Source organism: Talpa europaea (genome assembly GCF_964194135.1).
Source record: "Talpa europaea genome assembly, chromosome: 7".
NCBI lineage: Eukaryota > Metazoa > Chordata > Mammalia > Eulipotyphla > Talpidae > Talpa > Talpa europaea.
This window is the reverse complement of record NC_140074.1, coordinates 58,002,221-58,024,906: the sequence shown is the minus strand read 5'-3', so window position 1 is coordinate 58,024,906 and position 22,686 is coordinate 58,002,221. Positions and strand designations below refer to the sequence as shown.

The following is a 22,686-nucleotide window of genomic DNA, read 5'->3' as shown; positions in this document are numbered from 1 at the left end:
ATCAACAAACTATATAAATGTCCACTTCTGCAGTAAGATTTAAGAAAATATAGAGGCCCCGACCTAAACTGATAAGGTCCTTTCCCAATATTGAGTCATAATCTAATCCCTGGGAAAATCTTGGCCAATCTCAGTGATACTTATGTATTTACAGACTGAACTTTGTAAACTAAGCAGCTGCCAACAAATACAACAGTACTGTCATTAGATTATTTTATCCATCTGAATAGTATGACAGAGAAAAACCTAATGAAACCACTACTGTAGTGCTAATGTCTCTATCTTATCACTCCTATTTTTGGGAATCAGAGAGAGAGAGAGAGAGAGAAAGGAAGAGAGAGCGAGAGAAGCAGAGAGAGAGAGAAAATATGCAACCATACATGAAATGGATGTCAAGAAGATCTGAATAACTTCAAATGTTAAATTTTGTGTTATGCTAGATAAATAGCTATTGATCTTACCTTTTGTCTCTAGGGTCACTGGATCAGAATACTCTCCAGCCACAGCCTTGTTACAAGCTCGCACTCTGAAATTCATATACTTTGAATCAAATTTTAAGCCTGTAAAAAAGAAAATCATTTTCAGATATGAAAAGGAATATACTCCAAAAATATGTGTATAAAACTTCAAATAGTTATTTTTTCCTCCTTGGAACTATCTTTTTACTTAGGAAAAGTACAAATATATGTTAAAAAATCAGTGGTAAGAAGGTATTCTCTATCTTCATCTTTTTATTCAAGAAAAGATAACACAATTTAAAGTAATATATGCAACTTCTAGAAAGCAGAAACCCTAAAAATTTTGTGTATTTATGAAACATTTTTTATGTGAAAAATTAATTTAACGATAAAATGAAGCAAAACTTCACAGCAAAACTGTGAAGCCAGTCAGATCTAGACTAAAATCTCAGTCCAAACATTATTAGCTATGAAACTTTCAACAACCTGACAGAGCCACAGTTTTGTATCTGTAAAACAGAAATGATAAAACCTATCTTATGATTATAAAGACGAAATGAGATGTCAGGTTGCATTGTGTGAAAGACTTCAACCTAATTCCTGACAAATGTTTAGTGCTCAGTAATAGTAATGTCAATATTCATGCATGAAAGCACTGAACAATATTTGGCCATTTCAAATATTCAAAGTCCCATTAGATGGAATTATCTTTAAAAACACTCTTAGAACACCAACACAAATTTTCTAATACCAAGATGCAACTCTACTTTAAGTATTATCATGAAGGTAATCATAGAAGTATCAAGGAAACAATATTTAAAGTATCATTAAAATGTAGGGCAAAACATACATCTAAAAAGTTAATAGCATTTTTTATTGGTAGAAAACCAAGGTAAAAATGAAATATTACCCTGAAGTATTTTGTTTACAGAACATCTCTTCATGTTTGTATCACAATGTTCTACCAGGCTGCAAATATCCAGAAGTGCTTAAATGAAATATTTTTTTTTATATTTTAGGAAAATTCACTTCTATATTGAATATATAAAAAGTTAGCTCAGCTAAAGGAAGAACAATACTTTATCTTTAAAAGTAATGCAAAATATTTTTCATAATTACATTTGTTTTCTGAGGATGATTCATGAAATGTATTTGCTTTACCTGACAGTGTATATTCAGTACCCTTAATATTATCAACTAGCTCCCAGCATCGCTCATCCTTTACACGTGGAAGTCCATCAAAATTAGTCTTCCTATATTCCAGTATAAAATGGTCAATCTTATTATCTTCTTCTGGCATTCTCCAGGATACTGTTACAGCATTGTCAGCCACCAAACACTCTACCGGATCAATCTCTGGAGCTTTGGGAACTGAATTAGAAAAAGAGAAAAACTTATTTCTCATTTATTATAATACTAATCAAATACTTAATGTTAGTCATTCACACTACGTTTTTTCATATTGTTTTTGAATTATTAAATTGAATTAGTCTAAAAAAGAAATACCTTAGAAATGCAAAATGACTATTTTTCAAAGCTCCACTTAAAAATTTAGGTTTCAAAGATTTTCATAAATTTATTTGGCAGAAAGTAATTCAAATATTCTAAGGATACAGAATCAAGAATAATTTGTTACTTTTGAACATATACTTTAAACCTGCTAAAGCAGCTATAAAAATAAACCATTGACAAAAATAGAATAAACTGCTTTGAAACCAAAGGTTAATAAGAAAACTTCACCTTTTGAGATTTCCTACCCTGAAATTTAGTTCCCTATTCCCCCATAAGTAAACCTTTGGTTTTATTCTACTTAAAAGTAAAATCTCAATTAACTGGTTATGTAATATTTTGACATATTACAACATATTGCAACCTCAAATTTTCACAACTAAAATAAAATCCAGTCTCTTGCCAATAATATTGATTCTAATGATGGAAGTAACCAAACTACTTTAAATTACCTGGTGTTCTAAATACAATTTTGAAAAATGTGTATTTCTCCTTTAATGCAGTTTTACTCTTAGAGTCTTGTGAGTGAATATAAAAAGGTTACTAATTCTCAAATTTCAAAGTATATGTAGATACTCACTGACAAGTTATACTTTCTTCCTCTATAACCATGGTTCCCTTCTCTCACGCCTTCCTCCTATAAACTCTCCTAGAACATTTTATCTGTAACATAAAAATTAAAATTTCCCTTGGTACTACCCCTACTAGTTCCATTATAGTTTCAGGACTACTACTTAGTCTCTTCAATCATATTTTATTTTTTTTTTTTTTTATAAATTTTATTGTTATATTCCCCATACAATTGCAGCCCCCCATTCTGACCCCAATCCCTCCCCTCCCGCCCCCGCCCCCCTAAAAGTGTCTCTGGTTCATAGTTTTTTGTTGATTTTGATTTTCACTTTCTTATAGTTATTCATTTTCCTGGTCCCTTATTTAAGTTTTCTAGATTCCTGCTATGAGTGAGACCATCCGGTATTTTTCTTTTTCTTTTTGGCTTATTTCGCTGAGCATGATCCCTTCCAGCGCCATCCATGTTGCAGCAAATTGCATGTGTTTATCTTTTTTGAATGCTGAGTAATATTCCATGGTATATATGTACCACATCTTCTTGATCCAGTCATCTATTTTTGGGCATTTGGGTTGTTTCCAAAGCTTAGCTATTGTAAACAGTGCTGCTATAAACATAGGGGTGCAGGTGCTCTTTGGAATTGATGTTTCTGTGTCCTTTGGGTAAATACCTAGGAGTGGAATTGCTGGGTCATATGGAAGCTCTATGTTTAGTAGGTCCAGAAATCTCCACACAGCTTTCCACAGTGGTTGGACCAGTTTGCACTCCCACCAACAGTGCAGAAGAGTTCCTTTTTCTCCACACCCTCGCCAACATTTGTTATTGCTAGTTTTTTTAATATGTGCCATTCTCACTGGTGTAAGATGGTATCTCATGGTAGTTTTGATTTGCATTTCCCTGATGACAAGTGATGTTGAACATTTTTTCATATGCCTGTTGGCCATTTGCATTTCCTCTTCAGAGAAGTTTCTTTTAAGCTCTTCTGCCCATTTTTTGACTGGATTATTTTCTTTGTTGTTGTTGAGACTCATCAGCTCTTTGCAGATTTTTGTGATCAGTCCTTTATCATTAGTGTTGGGTGCAAAAATGTTCTCCCAGTTGGTGGGGTTTCTCTTTGTTTTTGTTATTGTCTCTTTTGCTGTGCAAAAGCTCTTTAATTTGATATAGTCCCAGCTGTTTATCTTTGCCTTCACTATCACTGCTTTGGGTGATGTGTCTGTAAAGATGTCTTTGATGTGCAAATCACGTAGTGTTTCGCCTATATTTCCTTCTATATATTTTATGGTTTCAGGTCTTATGTCTAGTTCTTTAATCCATTTTGAGTTGATTTTTGTGTATGGTGTGAGGTGGTGGTCAAGCTTCATTCTTTTGCATGTAGCGACCCAGTTTTCCCAGCACCATTTATTGAACAAACTTTCTTTGCTCCAATGCATAGTCTTTGCTCCTTTGTCAAAGATTAGTTGACCATAAACCTGTGGGTTTATTTCTGGATTTTCTATTCGATTCCATTGGTCTGTATGTCTGTTCTTGTTCCAATACCATGCGGTTTTGATGATTATGGCTTTGTAGTATAGTTTGAAGTCTGGGAGTCTGATGCCTCCATTCCCTTCTTTTTTTTTCAGGAGAGCTTTGGCTATTCGGGGTTTTTTGTGATTCCATATGAATTTCATCAATAATTGTTCTATTTCTTTGAAGAATGACATTGAAATTTTGTTCAATCATATTTTAAAGTCTCTAACCATATATTCGGAGAATGGTTTCATACAATCAAAACTTCCTATTCCAAAACAGGTATGCTCCCCAAAATAAAAGGTCATTATAACAAACCGCCTATAAATAAATCACTTCACTTTCAAGAGCTATGTTGATTCCTCAAATCACTGTGTCCATATTGTTTTAGCTATTAGCACCATTAACTTGATATAACTACAAGGAGAATACTGACCTAAAAGTCCTTAACTGGCTCTTTCACCCAAATAGACAATAATTTGTAACTTAATTTCAACTGGTTTTGGCTATTAAAATATCCTGATTTGAATTATCTAATAAACTAAATTTAACATATTATTACTGGAAATAAAATTCCATCTGAGTCAATAGTAAGTCCAACAAAAATGGTAAAGATAACAACCTAACATTTATGATTACTAAGTGCCAGGTACTATTTCACATGCCTGAATATAAAGCTTTTGAAAATAAAGCTTTTGATTCATTTAATCTTTCTAAAAACCTAGAAGAATAACATCACATTTTAAAGATGAAGAAAATGAAGCAAAGTTAAAATAACTTGATGATTATACAGCAACTAAGTGATACCCAGGATTCAAATGTAATGGTATATTGTTTCTCTTGGTCAAACTAGTCATAAATGGGATTCTTAAAATGGATATTTTACTACCAGTAAAATAATTCTCTGAAAATAAAGTCCAGCATATTTTATTTTTTATTCCTGGAATTTAATTATTCCTTCTCTGTATATTCCGATGTTCATTACAGAAAAATCTTGCAGGAAAAAAAAAAGTTTTATATTCATAACTTTACATGTTATGTGTGTACTTACTTACCTGGCAGAAACTTCAAAGTTTGCAGGATCTGTCTTTCCTGAGAAAAATCTACCATTAAATGAGTCATGTTGTCGCTGACCTTTGGTTTCAAAGAAAGGCGAAAAGCCGAAGCCATTGTTACTCTATGACAAACACAAAGATATTTTTAAAAATAAAAGAATAAGAATATCAACTCATTTAATTTATAAAAGGACAGGAATGTGTCACTGTATTGATTTCAAAACTATAATAAAGCGAACAAAACCTAAAAGAAATTAGCTCTAAAGGTCTTCTGAAAATTAAGAAAACTGTGAAGTGTTTTCCAGTTTAAACACATCAATATAACCTTAAGGATTTTCCTCCAGTCAGTTTTATAAAACTGCACACAAATGTGACATCACGAGACAAGAATTCAATACAAGTCGTCATCAGTGGCCCGCAATCACAAGACCTCTGTACACTCAATCTCACTGACTTCCTGATGCCAGTCTCACTCCTTTTCATTTGCCAGAAAATAACCTGTACATGTGCCCTGATTCACACATTCTCCATAATAATCTCAACAACTCCTTTATCTTCAAATGAGAGCAGAGGTACAATGATCAAATACTGTAGAGTTTAGTAATTGCTAAGATAGTCATGGATGAGAAAGAAGAGATGTGAAATCACTATTTTGAATACCATGCTAGTAGGCATCGCTCTGATGGGAAAATACAAAGAGAAAGAGCTCTGTGAAATCACATGCCATGAAAATATTAGAATATCAATATATATTTATTAGATGAACGTGGTATAAAAAAAGAATAAGAAGCCATAGCAGACCTCATTTTACCCAAAATATGGGTAAACCGTTTTATCCATTTAAACTGGGAATTAAAAGAAACTCATATACTACTAATTTGTAATTTTATCTCAGATTTTAGCTTTTCATTTTATAGTAAATTTCTGCCAGGATCACAAAGTTAGCACCCCGTTTAATCTTTGGTCAAAGAATGTTACGGAAGTACTATTCATGAATGCTGTCCTCCTAGTACACAATTTGGGAGAGGAAGTAAACAGAGCTGAAAAGAACAAAAGCAATATCAGGTTTACTCATTCATTATCAAATCCAACCTGGCCAGCAATATTATAAAACATGCCAAAATTTCCAAAGTTCAATACAGAAAAGTCTTACTGTATTCAGTCATTTTGAGATTAAAAAAAAAGTCAAACCATTGCCATAGTCACTTATTTTATTTCATTTTAATACTATGAAAATAATCACTTTATTTAGTACTAACAATGAGTCCACAAGGCTGATCTATTTATAAAGAAAGTGCTATACTAAAATGCAATATATGGAGAAAGGAACCTACACTTAATGAACATCAAACATAATGCTCAGTATTTCACACAGCATTTCATGTTACTTTAAACTGCTAGTTCTCAATAAAAATTCACATTGTACTAATGTCAGGGAAAAAAGAATATGGATATTGTTCTTTACAGGCTCAAGTATTTTTGATTTGGAAATTTCTGAAAGAGCTATATATATTCAGATAGATACTTAGTAAATGCCCCCTTGATTACTTCTAAGCCTGGCTATTTGTTTGAAAACTGTTGGGGAAACAAAATATTCCCCAAAAAACACATTTCAAAGGTTATCAAAACCAAAAAAAAAAAGAGTCAATAAAAATTCCAATTTCCATAAATCAAGAGATACACAGAATTACTATCTTCTTTCAAAAGACTGAACTTTGAATATATTTATACAACTGTGCCTCAAAACCCAAACTAATAATCTAAAATCCATAGATAATGCTCTACAAGATCCTTCTGGTTACCTATGTTTTACTCCACCATGATTTTCTTGATTTATTTCCAAAAGTATAACTGAATACAAGACTCCCTTCCTCCTACTTTTGCTTTTGCAAAGAGAAAATAAATGTAAAATATATGGATAAACACATTTCCTCAAAACTCTGTAACTGACTGGGTCTCCCTGGTGGCACAGGGGTTAAAGTCAGTGCTATCAAGCTATCACCAGCCACTGCAGCAAGAGTTCGATCTCTGGCCAGGGAGCAACCCACATGCGCAGCAGACCTCTCTAGTCTTGCCTGCTGCTGCCCTCAGCAGTGTATTTCAGTAGATCCTCCTGTTCTGTTCCCCACTCTGTCTCTGGTAAATACTCTCAACCCTCACCCCGCCCAGGACCTTTGGCCTACACCCCACTTCTTGTATGCATAAATAAGTAAATAAAATCTTTAAAAAAAAAAATCTATGTAACTAACTACACTTCCCTTCATGACCCTTTGTTTCAGGAGGCACTAATTACTACAATAATTTCAACTAATCGTCTTCCAAAAGTTACTAAGTGCCCAGAAGTATATTCTAGTGATCTGTAAAGTACTAAAGATTAGTTATATTTTATCTTTACTTCTATCTTTGGTTTTCCCTCTTATTACCACTGCTCTTCTTGCATAACTTCTATCACAGTAAATGGTAAATATTGTATTCTCACAGATACATTCATTTTCAGATCTCTCATTTCCTGCTCAAGTATGTTAAACACTCTTTAAAATACCATTTCTACCCTCATATAAGGGAGCAATTTTTCTTTCCTTAGTGAAAATGTTGTTTTATTATGACTATAAGTTTAATTTTTTTTATTATAAATGGTACTGATGTAATTCTAAAGGTCTGCTTCCTGGGAAAACACCTAAAATTTACAACAGAGCCAGTCAGTGGTTGGCTTAGAAAAAGCAAACTTCACTATAGAATACATCCAGTAATGAAAAATGATCACAAAATTAAATTCTGATAAATAAAGGTGGACAAAGAAAAATAAGTCAGGTAAGAATAGCATTCTGGGAAGTACGGAACCATACAGATCCTGGGGAGAGAACAAGAGAAGATTTGGCAAGGATTCTCGTAAAAAGTTTGGAAAGTCCAATGCCCTAAGAAGTGACTTCTAATGCAGAAAATCAGAGATCACAGCAGGACTTCGTAAAGTAGTTAAATAAAAAAAAAAATTAGCTAGGGTGGACCTACCTAGCATCATTCCTCATACAGTCAATATTGTTCACCTTTAAACTCTTAGAACCTACTTTTTACATTCAAAATGCAAATGGTCCTAGCTTTTAACTACTCCCTAATTATCCTAAAAATACAAAAATTAATATCGGTGTTAAGAATGTTATGGCATGTGTATTTTGCCTGTAGTCAAATAAAAGAGCTCAAGAGAAACAGAATTAACATCTTCAGGCAAGATCAACAATAAAGATACTGGTTTTCACACACTCCAAAATAAATAATTTTATGAATTATCTTAAGAATAATTTAACCTAGGATTCAGAGTTGTACTTAGAAGAGCTGTGCCTTTCAGAGGATTTCATAATATTCGAAAGATGAAACTCTGAGTGATAATCTCACTACAGTCGATGCTCACTGACTAGCCAGGCAGATCAAAATCATTCCTTCTGTAGAAACACTCCAAAGGCCTCTTTAGTCTTTTGGTGTGTTCATTACAAGTACTAAATTCCCTTTCTTAATCCTGAATCTACCAATGAGAAAGATCTCTTAAGTCAAAATATTTTTTATCATTTTAATTTTCTCTTCTTATAAACTAGGTAGTAGTGGCATTAGAAAAAGATAGAGATGGCACCAGGAACAGGATGGAATGAGAATACAAAGGTGTTAAACAGAACAGCAATGAAGAAGGAGAGCTTCAGCCCTTGAGGACTATTTAAAATGTTGTGACTTCTCAGAAAATAAGACACACTACTCATATTTAAATTTAAAAACCAAAAACGCATTCTAGGAATATTTATTTTTCAATTATTCAAAATGGTTCCCCAACCATTAACACAGCTAATTAAGAACTGTACTAAAACTAACTATATTATACCAGAAATGAAATTCTTTTGAAAGCATACAAATGTCCATGACTTTGTTTTTAAATTGCTTATTCCAGAAAATATACAGATATACAGTAAGCATATTTTCTCTTTTTTTGTTTTTGTATTTGGTCCTTAGGTATTTTTATTTTAACCAAAGAGATGCTAATAAGAAACCGTTGTAGAATTTCATTTCTGACTTCAGTATCGATATTTAAATAAAAATGTAGGTTTTATACCATACCTATCCTTGATCTGTCTGGCAGCCTTGGAGCAAATCAGGGAGAAGAGAAAGAAGGCAGTTAGTGCTTTTCATGCAAGTTTCAATGGCAGTGACATGCAAGATAAGTTAGGATATAAACCCTGGAATAGATTAGTTCATAGTCACCAAAATATAAATTACAGGAAATTTGTACAGTTTTGCATCAGTATGAATAATGTGATGTTAGAACTACAGTAGAAAACCTAGACCCCATATAAATCTCCTTAAAAGGAAGATTATTTAACCTTTCAAACTAATTCCAAATGACTATACATGTTTTTTCTTACCTTAAAATTATCAATACACATCACCACTTTCATTCAGTCTGACACTCTTCAACTAGAACAACCAATGTCCTTCACAGGGCACACATTCTATGTATTCTGATGGTGTTCTTTAACATTGCAAATCTGCTCTCCAATTCTTCACAGATCTCTTTCACCACTTCATACTGGTTGTTCCAAGTTTTCTCTATATGCCTTCACTGGGTAAGGACTTTGTATTCTGAGAGTTGCCTGCTAACATATAAAACTAGGCTGCAGTTCTAAAATCCTTTACCCCATAGAATGAAGTTGCAATGGCAAAAATGCAGATGAGAAACAAAGAAATACTTCTAACAATGGGGTCTTTCCCTCAGATGACTTCATAGAAGTTGCCAACTTAACTCTACAGTACATGTCTTTTTTTTTTTTGGAGATTGCTAGCACAAGTTTAGGAAGGAGTTATAACTATAACTTGGTGCTGTATAATCATTAAAAAATGAAAACTGCACACAAAAACTGTTGACCCATTTATAAAAAACATCATATGTGCAACAAAATCTCCTTTCTCCCACAGCATAGTTAATAATATATGCAGTCCATGGTTGTTTTGCTCAATATTCTTATATCTACTGTCTCACACAGAGCTTGGCACATGGTAATACTTTAATCATTATTAATGTTAATTGAACATTAGTTAGAAATATATAGCAATGCTTCTGTTGCCTCTCTTCTTCAATTCTTATATTGCTCTTATTTTATAGTGATCATTTTTATACTCATCTTAAAATATTCTGGTCTGAGTACCTTACATAAAATAGCAATTGAGATTTAGGAGATCAGTATATCATACAGTACTAACACTATCATAATCAATTCTGTGACCTTGTATACTATTCTGTTTCTTTATTAGGGAATTTTGGTACTTAATGTTTCTAAAGATCTTTCCAAGCATCACACAATACAGCAAACAGCCTTGCACTGTGCTATCTAAAACATGTGCCTTAAGTCAAATACTAAGGACAACAAAAATATTAAGTCAATTACAACAATTTTTAAAAAATCATTGTCATTTTAGCTAGAATTGCCAGGCAAAGATTTTAATATAACTGTTAAGTAGAATGAAAGTGGAGACCCTTCTCTGCAGCTGATGTTTCTTTAGGTTTAAAGAAAAGTGCCACTAACATTACTCTCTTAACTGTGCATTAGTCCCTCATTTCTGCTAGGAAAGTGGTATGATTTATCTGATTATGAGTTCGAAATGAGAAACTCGAAATAAGTGGCTCAGCAACTTCCCCTCTTATTAGAGCTTGCTTGTACACACAGAACTTTCTATTTTTGCTCTCTAAGCTCTAAGTTTCACTGCAATAGCCTTCCCTCACCATAGAGATCTGAGGTAGCTACATACTGATGATGCCTGAATGGATAAGTCTAATTCTAGTATTTAATATTAAAAAGTTTGCCCACTGTGCAAATTCTCCAAAAAAATTTTTATCAATATTTGGCCTCTTATCAGCTTTATTATTTATTCTATTTCCTACCTGGTTTAGAACTTGGGTTAGAGGAACGCTACTTACTAGTCACTCTCAAATAACCCAACGCTACAAAGGCCATTACTGATTTTAAAAATGACCATAATGATAAAATTTTGTATCTAATGTTTCTTCATTTAATAAGGTATCATGTTTTAGTGTGTTTGTATGCACACTTGCACATATAAACATGCATGCAAAACTGTTAATGTACTAGGATAACAAACCAGAAAAAAATAGCTAAAAGCCAGATAATCTAGGAAAAACTGTTGCCCCATCTATACAAAAATATGTATGTACACCTGTTTGGTAAGCACTAAAAACTGTGGTTGCTCTTTGATTTAGGCTTAAATTTTACCATATAATCACTGTGTAATTGCAGAAGGATGGAATGCTAAAAGGGTAGAAAGTCTCAAATTCTGAAGACATTGTTTAAAATGAGCCCAATTTTAAAAAATGTCTAAAACTGAAGAACATATTAATCTTTTCCTGGAATATCTTCCCCAAAGCAAAAGGCATCTCACAGATGCACATTACTATGTCACTTGATGCCTCTAAATTTCAATTTCAAGAGTAATACATTTTGTCAATTAAACATCCCTGTTAACAAATATCAACTGATTTGAGTATTTATCACTGCTCTGTCTCCAATACATTTATTTGCATCTACATAACTCCACTTGAGTTATAAAGAAGTCTCAGGAAATGCTTAGATTTTTAAGTTATGATGCTATGTATTATTGGAAAGTCTTTAAGAAGCACCCACCATGTTACTCTAGTCAACATCATTATTTACCTTCTACTTAAATCTTGTTTGCCAACATCATTTCTCTCTATTCAAATCATAGATGGTTCTTTTCTCTCTTTCTCATTCCCTCCATTCAGTTCAGGTGATTTTAAAAAAATAAATCTTACTATTCTGATTATTTTATACATTATGGGAATCTGTCACCTAGAACCAAACTTCCTTAAACAGAACTGTACTAAAAGTACAACACAAGAGTAATCAAATGGTTCTTCAGATCACCAACTAAATATAAAGAAGTTAAACCAGATCTTTTCCCAGTCTTATTTTTAATCTGCAATGGATATAAAAATTATTTTCTTCTGCAAATTTATCAAGTATTTTGAAGGTTAAACATCTTATTGTTTCTATATTTCTTCTTAACAATATCCTCATTTTTCAAAACCTTTACAAAACAAAGTTAGAAGCAAAGTGCACTAAAACAATTCTATTTTTGTTGCAGCTAATTGAACCATCTTTTCTAAACACAGTTAAAATGGGGATAATAATAAAGAAGTTTTAGGGCCTCCCTGGTGGTGCAGCAGGTTGAGCGCAGCGTTACGAAGCTGTCCGCAGCCTCTGCAGCGCGGGTTCAATTCCCGATTCCCGGCCAGCCAAGGAAATTCCCACATGGCGCAGCAGACCTCTCCAGTCTCACCCGCTGCTCCCCTCAGTATTGGTTCGGTCCGTCCATCTGCCTGTTCTGCTCCCCATTCTGTCTCTGGTGAATTCTCTCACCCTCCCGCGACTCTGGCCTGTACCCCAGCTCTTGTATAAATAAAATAAATCTTAAAAAAAAAAGTTTTAGATTGCTTGCTGTACTCAATGGATCATCTGCCCAAAGAACAAAATTTGAGATTTCTAAAATCCTCCCCCATCAGCAGAAACTCTGAAACTCTTCAAAAAAATGAAGAACATTAGACTAAGGTTTAAGAGGTCTGAGTTGCAACAACTCACATTAACCACCAAATCATTTACCTATTTCAGGACTCAGTTACCTCATCTAAAAACTGATGAGTACTTAAGATATCTTCAATCCCTAAAAGTCCATCACAAGCTATTTTATTGGTAGACACTGACTACTTAAAATTACCTAAAATAAATTATACATTTTCAAAAAAATGGTGAAATGGGGAAAACAATAGGGGGGTAAATGTTAGTTAAAATCAGAACACTGAAAAATAGCAACAAAAATGAGAATACACCTGTTCTGAATAACTGCTGCAAGAAAAATACACTAACATTGTCAAAATGATGAATCTGGCAATAGCTAGATATTAAAACTGGCATTCTTCTGATTTTCCCATTAATTTGAAACAGATACTTCTGTGATGGTTCCATGAAATAATCTGAAAATGATTAAAAGCAAATATTTAATACTGTTTAACAACACACTGAGCTGTCTACCCTTATCTCACCCAGCTACCATAACAAATAACTTGAGAAATCAATGGACTCAAAGAGAACAAAATTCTTCACTTTCAAAAAAACCCCCCAAAACCCTACATACCAGTTTTTCCATATAGTAGAAGTTTTATATTCTCTATATATACACTTATTTGTTTATTAAAATTTTTTTTCAAAGTCTTCACAAAGCCATAGGAAATCACTTGAAATCAATATAAATGCATTGCTGTGTAGATCTGCTCTATGACTAAGTACATTTGTATAAAAGCAGACATTTCTATAACAAATGTTATATATATAACAAATACCCACAAATGAAATAAAGGTTAAATATTATAGTTCGAGCTATTTTAAACAAATATTTAGATTTGGGCCTCCCTGGTGGCCTAAGGATGACAGTCTTCCCCACTGCTGATTTCTATGCCCAGCCAAGGAGCTAACCCACATATGATGCAGCTGACCTCTCCTGTCTCACCCGCTGTTTCCTCAGCAGTGTATTTCAATAGATCTGCCTGTTCTGCTCCCCACTCTGTCTTTGGTGAAGGTGAATCCTCTCACCCACCCACCCCACCTCTGGCCTATATCACAGTTCTTCTATGCAAAAATAAATAAAATCTTTTTTAAAAAACCAAAACAAATACTTAGATTTGCTTTTAAATTGCCTTCCTAACTGAAAAATTAATGCTTCTGCTGATGTGACTCTCTTCCCTCAGCATTCCTGACCAACCCCATCCAAGGATCTTCCGCAATACCCCTGCTGCAGAAATGGGCTTCCCAACCTCTCTTTATTCCCTCCTCACAGTGATCAGAGCCTAACACTCACTGAACAATATTCCAGTGGTGAGTCATTCTAAGTGAAAGGACAGAAATGCAAAAAACTGTTTTTACTTTTTCATTGTGATCAAATGCAGATGACAATGTTCCCTTTCACTTTATTCTGTACTTTTATTCCATCCTAGGCACCAAGAGGCAGGTAACCATTAACTCCCTTCTAGTTTGACAGCTGAGTGAGTACTGTGTGCCACACCTGAGATGAGGGGGCTGGCTACTTACAATGACTTGGAAATTATTTCATTCCTTTTCATAAGTAGAATTCAATTTCTAAATTTGGAGATGTAGGGTCAAGGATATTAATTTTGGCAAAGGATCCAAGCAGTGTTGTGCAGGCCAGCCTTTAGCAAAAAGCGTAGGTTTTTTATAGAGTTTGACTACTTGTTCATTCAGAAGTAAAGCAATGACCAGATTTCAATTGCTGGTGATCTTTCTGAATATATTTATTATCATCTAAACTTCCAATGGTTTAAAAAATATTTTTGAAAATATGTTCTAAACTCCTTTTTCACTTGTGCTATTTTTACTTACTTTCAGATTGTCTAATGCTGGTAAATAACTTGATGTTCAACTCTCATGTTGAGCAATACAACATGATCATTTAAATATCAGTACTTAAAATATTCCTACTGAAGATAATGAAGTCTGGAAAAAACTCATGTTTTGGACTTTAGTAAACTGATTTTTTTGGTCCTCATCATCTACCATATTAACCTGACCTAATCACCTTAATATGGACTAGTCACAAATTGTGTATCTTAAAAGAATTTCCTCTTCCAAATATCTAATATTCTGATAGTCCAATAATTAGTCTTCAAAATCATCTCTCTCCCTACTTGGTCAGCAATTAGGTATCTGAAGCAAGAAGTATATAGTCCATGCAACTAGCTAGGAAAGTAAAGTTAATTTTTTACTTGGAATCAAACCATTATCTAGATACAATTTGGCCATACTAAAAAAAAAAAAAAAAAAAACTACAAGCAACTCCCAATTAGGCATTTTTCTTAAACAATAAACTCAGCTTTCTGGTTAGGAAACAATGACAAGGGCATTTTACTACGTCTCTGAATGGTTTAAGTTACTAAGCTATATTGTTAAACTCTGGAAGAGAAGACCAAAACAGAATAAGAAGGAAAGTTGCACATTTAAAAAAAAAATATATTTAAGGCACAATGTGATCTGTTTCATCAGAACTTTTCGAATCTACAATTGGCTGGGAATAAAGCTGGAAAGGAGAGTGAAAGGTAACCTTTCAGATGAAGGGAACAGAAGGACACTGAAAATGCTAATGGAAAGATATTTGGGAGAAGCAAACTTTTATTACAGTTTTTCTAAAACTCTGTCCTTATTTAAATACAACTCGATTCAACCTATTTTTCAATACTGCAAGTCTTCACTTAACATCCTTAGGTGGTTCTTGGAAATTAGCACCTTCGGTAAAACAATGTTGAAACCAGTCTTGCCATAGTTAATAGATATGAGTTAAATTCCTGGTCATAAAAATATCACCAAACTTCTAAATAAACACCCAAAACACTTCTAATATAAAATAATAGCATATACTCATTCATTCATTCATGTCATTCGTTTTTCAACTCACTTTTTCTAGTTCAGGGTCATGTGTGGCCAGAGCCTATCCTAGCAGTTCAGGGAGCAAGGTGGGTACCCACCCTAGACAGGACCCATTCCATTTTACAGGGTACTCAACACACCCCCACTCACTCAAACTGGGACCAGTTAGAGACATATGAACCTAACTGGAGTATCTTTGGGGTGTAAGAGGAGACTCAATTCCCCAGAGAAAAGTCACAGAAACACGGGGAGAACTGCAAACTCTACAGTGAGCAGCACTGGCTGGGAATCGGATTTTTTCTTTTCATCAACATTAGGACAAAGTGATATTACTCAAAGACATGCTGTGTACATACTTTATAGTTTTCCTATCTTTTCCTCATTCTATGGTTCTCAGTTGTTAATCTTGCTGCTATGACTAAGTCTGTCATAAACAGTTGCCCTATTCCACTAGAAAGGGAATCTGTTGGCAAGTAGAAAAAAAAAACCCTGAAAATTAGTCCTATGTATAAATTATTATACAAGAGACTCTGAGAAACTAGTAAGAATATAAGATACCAACTCTACCCCATGAACTATACTACACATATTTTGATGACAGACTGTTTTATGCATGTTTTAGGTTATATTCCAGATATTTGAGATTATCACATAAATGCCCTCTGAGTGCTCAAATATACTTTTAAAACATATTACATTTCCCTCATAATTGTTTCACATAATAAACTCTATCAAGTAAGCTTGCTAACAATCCACCTCCAAATTTAAGAACTATCAGTTCACTGTTTTATAGCAATATTACTTATGCTTTGATTCAGTTTCTTAAAAGGAATCAATTTTTAAACATTCAGTTTCAAAATGCAGAAATGTAAGCTAGCAAATATTAGTTTCTTAAGGAAGTTTACCACCTTCACGTTCACAAAATGAAACAACTTGGTGGACACAAACAGATTATTAAACCACCTTCCTAACACTTACCAGATAGTCCTTTAAGAAAATGTAAGAAAATCTTATCTTGATAAGACTTCTGCGTCATAGTATATACTTTGCTAGTTATTTAGATAAAGTTCCTACTTTTTTCACAACATTTTTATATTCTACAACTTTCAGTTTTTATTTGATAAGCTGATAATTTAAAAACAATTCTACTTAAATATGGGAATAAGAATCTAAAATTTGAAATCTCTTAAACACCGGGATCTAAGTTAAAACAGCGGCCTTCATGCACTATTCTTTTTATTTTTATATCAAACACATTCCTTATATTGAAATATAAGGGCCTACATTTTCATAAAATATTCCAACAATTCTTACATCAGTAGTGGAACATTCAATGACAAATTTAATAAGAAATTTCACTACGTTACCATGCTCATATGTATCAAGGGATGATGTTTTCCCAGTCAATTTATAGAACTGAATATAAAACTAGATTTGTGGAATGCTAATGGCATTCTCAATCTTCTTTCCTTAATATGAAGTGTTTGTAACAAAGGTCTGACTCAGCTAAAATTCACAAGTACCTTTAAAATAAAGACCAGTATAGATGTAACTAAAAAAGAAAACCTGGTTCATCAGAACTGAAAATTAAGGAAAAAGTAAGTAATTTGTTCATGATCCTAAAGACACATAATTCTAAGTGATTGCTTTGAAGTAAGCGAAAGAATTCCAAGCCTTTTTTTAGTATTAGAAATAAATGTAAAATTAAAAAAGGAAAACCTTTTTTAAAAAGCAATACTTGGGCCGCCCCGGTGGCGCAGCGGTTGAGCGCTGGGTTGTGAAGCTGCCCGCAGCCTCTGCAGCACCGGTTCGATCCCCGGCTGCTCCCCGGCCACCAGAGGAGGGTCCCACATGGTGCGCAGACCTCTCCTGCCGCCCGCTGCTCCCCTCAGCAGTGTACTTCGGTCCTTCTGCCTGCTCTGCTCCCCGCTCTGGCTCTGGTGAATTCTCTCACCCTCCCGCACTTCTGACTGTACACAGTGCTTGTATAAATAAATAAAAAATAAATCTTTAAAAAAAAAAATTCAAAAAAAATTCAAAAAAGAAATAAATTTAAAAAAAGCAATATTTCCTTTAAAGTAAGATTCGTTTTTGTACCTTTGAAAATTCTTCAGGTTCCTTTATATCTAATGATCGTGTTGCAAATTCTAGTAGTTCTTCAGAGTTCTCCAGGGCATTATTACATTGACTAAGCTGACTCTAAGGAAAGAAAAAGAAAATTAAAATAAAAGCTATTATAATCAGAATCTTAAATACATATTGTAATAGTGAACTTACCACTTTATTATCAATAACTGATATTTTAGAGAGCTACTAAAGATGCTAGTCACATATATATTTTAATTATATCAATATATTGTACTTAACATCCTTCCATAATTTGCCCAAAAGAGCTTAACTGCATATACAAATATACTCCATCATTTAAAAACACAAAAGGAAATATAGCAATTATAAATAGCTAGGATAGAACTTAAAGACCATTCTTAATTAATAGTCATGAAACTATCAAGTTAAATTAAAATGTAAAAAAATTCATATGCAAATAACATACTCTACAATAAAGTCTGAACTTCTTGATGATATTTAACTATTTAAGCTGAAGTTTGTGAATCCAGTTATAGGCACATTCAACTGAACACAATCTTACGCCATTTATCATTTTATCATATTACTCAAGTAATGCATACTATGATAAATGCTAATTTAGCACTCCATGACTGGATAACATAGGAATCACAAACACAAGGGCCTAGGTAAGAGAAAGAATGAAGAGGAACAAAAGATGGTAACTTATTGTGATGGGCCCTTATAGTTACAGTGATACAGTCGTGGAAATGTGCTGATTTCACCTAACAAATCTCTTTCTTATTCAGTTCTCTCTCTCTCCATCATTTGTAAATCTAATATTAAGCTCAGTCATGTGAAAATATTGTCAGTATTACCTTCCAATAAATAAACACCAATTTCTAAGCTTTCAAATTGACCCAACATTCTTCTTCTTCAGAATAACATATATTGTCAAATCTACTTAGCTCTTACGATTCAGCACTAAAGATAAATTATTATTCATTTTATTGGTTTCTATGAGTTCTACTATCTTACTTTGGGGAAGTAAAAAGTTCAGTCAAAATTTGGGCTAAAATAAGTTTTCACATGTTATTCTAAGAACATAATCACGATTTCATAATAATATTGCTCTTTCTATGAGTAAACCTCCTAGGCATTTTAAAGAAGAATTAACAAACTATCATTTGAAATACCCCTTTTGTTGAAGAACTTTAAGAAAGTTTAAGCAAAATCACTGAGAACAAAATGGTAGGTATAATTGGTCTATATAGGATCACTAAGGCAGACTAAGACAATGTAGTCTTAAAGTAAAAAATAGGAAGAAAAATACAGCATTGCAAGGAATTATTAAAAATAAAAGAATCCACACTAAGGTGAAAATTTAGGATAAAGTAATAGCTTATTCTAAGAAAATGGAAGCGGTAAGGCACATGAAAAATGGGAAGAGTACAAAGGAGTATAATTTCAAGAGGACTAACTTACAGAGGAATTGTTAAAATATCTTAACAAAACAATGTGCTGTGGAATTTGTGAATCCAAAGGAAGGACACAGTGATCAGATTTCTCTGAACAAGGAAATGGTATCAGAAGCCAAATTGTTCTTATTAATATCTGATTTTTAAACAATCCCAAGAAAATCTCGTGGTTTGAATTTCCACAATGCTAATATCACCATAGCTTTCCTTCAAATCATAACATGAGAATAACTTTAAGAACGAACAGTTATATTGATTAAGCTTATGTCTCAAGAACTGATTTTATTTTATAACATATTAACCCCTCAATATCTCCTGATTTCCCCTAAGTCACCATTTCTATTTTTTAAAAAAACTACCAAAATGTCTGTGACATTGAGAAGGAAAGGTAAATAAGAATTACAAAAGATAATCGAGCATAAGATAAAAGAAGAAAAAAAGGGATGACTATAAAAACAAAGACCTAAAGTGATGATACAAGGAAGAGAAGATGGTGCTAACATCCTGTTGTCACCACCTCCTAACAGTGTGATGCTGGCATAATGACAAATAGACCAATGGAACAGAATAGAAAGCCAATATGATCAGTGATCTTTGGTAAAAGTGCCAAGCTGCACAATGAGAAAACTACAGAATCTTCAACAAATAGAATGGAATGAAGTTGGAACTTTTCCTTACATTATATATAAAAATTAAATCTAAATGGATTGAAAATCGCTAAGTCAGCCCTAAAAAACTCCTAAAAGAAAACATGGAAGAAAAGCATTATGACACTGAATTTGGCAATGATTTCTTTTTTTTTTAATTTATTTATTTGTGCATACAAGAACTGGGGTACAGGCCAGAAGTGCAGGAGGTGAGAGGACACACCAGAGACAGCGTGAGGAGGAGAACAGGCAGAAGGATCAAAGTACACTGCTGAGGGGAGCAGTGGGCAAGACAGGAGAGGTCTGCCCCGGCCGGGAATCAAACCCGCACCACAGAGACTGCGGACAGCTCCACAGCACTGCGTTCAACCTGCTGTGCCACCAGGGAGGCCCTTGGCAATGATTTCTTGAAAATGACATCAAAAGTCCAGGCAACAAAAAGCAAACGGGACTATATCAAAATCTAAAACTTTTCCACATCAAAGAGAACCATCACAGAACCAACGTATGAAGTAGGAGAAAATAACTGAAATTATGTATTTCACAAGGGGTTAATATTCAAAATATGTAAAGACCTGCTACAATTCAACGGCAACACCAAAAACCCCACAAGTTAACCCAATTAAAAAATGGGCAAGAGATTTGAATAACATTTCTCAAAAGAGATATATAAATAGCCACAAGTATATGAAAAGATGTTATAGTTTCAGGGTTTACTTCTCGGTTTTCAATCCATCTAGAATTAATGGAAGCAACCCAAATGTCCATAGAGAAAAGACTAGATAAGGAAAATGTGGTATATAAACACAATGCAACATCACTGTCATAACAAAGGAGGAAATTCTGACACATGCTATTAAGATGGACAAACCATGAGTACACTGATAAGGGAAATAAGCCAGTCACAAAAGGGACAAAATCTGTATGGTTCTAATTACAGTATTTACATAACTAGGGTAGTCAAAACAACAGAAACAGAAGGTACAATGGTGGTTGCCAGGAGGTGGGAGGAGGGACAAATAGGGAATTGTTACTTGATGGGTCTAGAGTTCAGGAATGCAAGGGAAAAAGGTTGTAGAGAGCTGTTATAATGTGAATATAGTTACCACTACTGGAAGATATACTTAAAAATATTAAGAGGGTAAACTTTATATTATGCTTAAACAAGATATCCATGATCAAAACAAAGTCAAGATTCATTTTTCTACACAGTAAAACTACACTTTTATCAGAAATTTACTAATTTTTGCTTCTGATAAACCAAGCACTGAACACTTTTGTATAATCTCACCTGTAACTCATGTGATTTACGAGCTTGTTCCTGCTTGATACTGCTAACCATATTTTCTTTCACCTCATCCAATATAGAGTACAAACTATCAAATTCTTCATCTAACTCTGAAAGTATGTTAGAAGAATTTTCCTGTTTAAAACAAAACGATGATTTTACTCAAAAGCTGTTAAACAAAAACTAAAGGCAATACTTTTCAAAGGAGAATATAGAGTCATATTATCTAAAACCATCTCAGTCTAACATGATAACAAGAACAAAATTCTAATTTTGACATAAGGCTTAAAAATAGATAAATCCAAGAAAGCTGGCTGCTAATGCTCATAGTAGTACTTCAGTTATGTTTTGAGTTAAGTAGCTTCTTATCAAATAGTCCATACTCACTTCAACTTTTATAATACTGTTTGAACAGGGCACTGTGAAAGGTATACAGTCTTAAGGTTGCCAACTTTGTACAGACCTTCAGACTCTGAGGCAGCCCCTAAGTCAGTGGTAATCAAACTTTGTTATGTATCAGAATCATCATTTAATAAAATATTCTACAGATTCTCATTCCACAACTCTGAAGAACAGTTTGGGCATATGAGAATGAGATGGTTTTGCATAAATTTTTAAATCTTTCAGTTCTCTAAAACACAGTATTTACATATGATACACAGAACTTAAAAGACTTAGCAATTCTTTAACAATTCATAAGAGATTTGTCAAACATTGAATTTTAGTGACATCAGAAGACATTTATTGATTACAATTTATACTCAAATTCCTAAATATTATGAAATATTATGAACTAAAATACTATTGCCCAAAGTTACGCAAGCAGTTACTAGTAGCAGAATCAATAAAGCTTTTCAAGTCTTTTCATTCATCGTCTCCTTTAGCAAAGTACTGCTATTTCAGTAAGAAATGAGTGAAAATAACTCATAGCAGGAATCTAGAAAACTTAAATAAGGGACCAGGAAAATGAATAACTATAAGAAAGTGAAAATCAAAATCAACAAAAAACTATGAACCAGAGACACTTTTAGGGGGGCGGGGGCGGGAGGGGAGGGATTGGGGTCAGAATGGGGGGCTGCAATTGTATGGGGAATATAACAATAAAATTTATAAAAAAAAATAAAATAAAATAAAATATGCATTTAAAACCCAAAAAAAAAAAAAAAAAAAAGAAATGAGTGAAAATACCTGTGAAATCTCTAGGTAAGCAATATCCACAGTTGCAACAATTATGAGATAGAATAAATTATTTTTAGGCTTCGTTCATCTTAGCTGAATCAGTCAATTAAAAGCAGCAAATTGGCTCTGGTTAAGAGAATCAATCTGTACCATCTACTGCGATATGATAGCCCAAACTTTTGTTTAAAATGTCTCTAAAAACCAGACATCTTCTCACTGGAGTCTGATACCAAAAGAGGTATTAATCATTTTATTAATTTATTTACAATGGTGAGACTAAGCTGTGGAAGAAGGGATGGGTGGACAGATGACCTAAGTCAAAAACCACATAAACCAGTGACAGTGTGACTCTGGACTAGCTGTTTTAAATTCCTAGACCTCCATTTATCTATCCATAAAAAGGAACTGGGCTCTGCCCTCCCTCCA

The 22,686-nt window shown here is 33.5% G+C and overlaps 1 protein-coding gene across 2 annotated transcripts in view; it reads right to left on the bottom strand.

Moving 5' to 3' along the window:
• Positions 1 to 22,686, bottom strand: part of FSD1L (fibronectin type III and SPRY domain containing 1 like) — a gene marked incomplete at both ends in the record, with an annotated part of 51,908 nt that overhangs the window by 12,895 nt on the left and 16,327 nt on the right. The window contains 6 exons of one of the 2 annotated variants that reach the window (XM_084238160.1): positions 462 to 560; positions 1,620 to 1,829; positions 5,100 to 5,221; positions 9,198 to 9,220; positions 17,699 to 17,800; positions 21,085 to 21,216. In XM_084238160.1, the coding sequence (XP_084094286.1) occupies positions 462 to 560; positions 1,620 to 1,829; positions 5,100 to 5,221; positions 9,198 to 9,220; positions 17,699 to 17,800; positions 21,085 to 21,216 (688 nt within the window). Of the gene's footprint in view, positions 1 to 461; positions 561 to 1,619; positions 1,830 to 5,099; positions 5,222 to 9,197; positions 9,221 to 17,698; positions 17,801 to 21,084; positions 21,217 to 22,686 lie in introns of those variants that run through there. The other variant, XM_084238161.1, reaches the window with a different exon arrangement.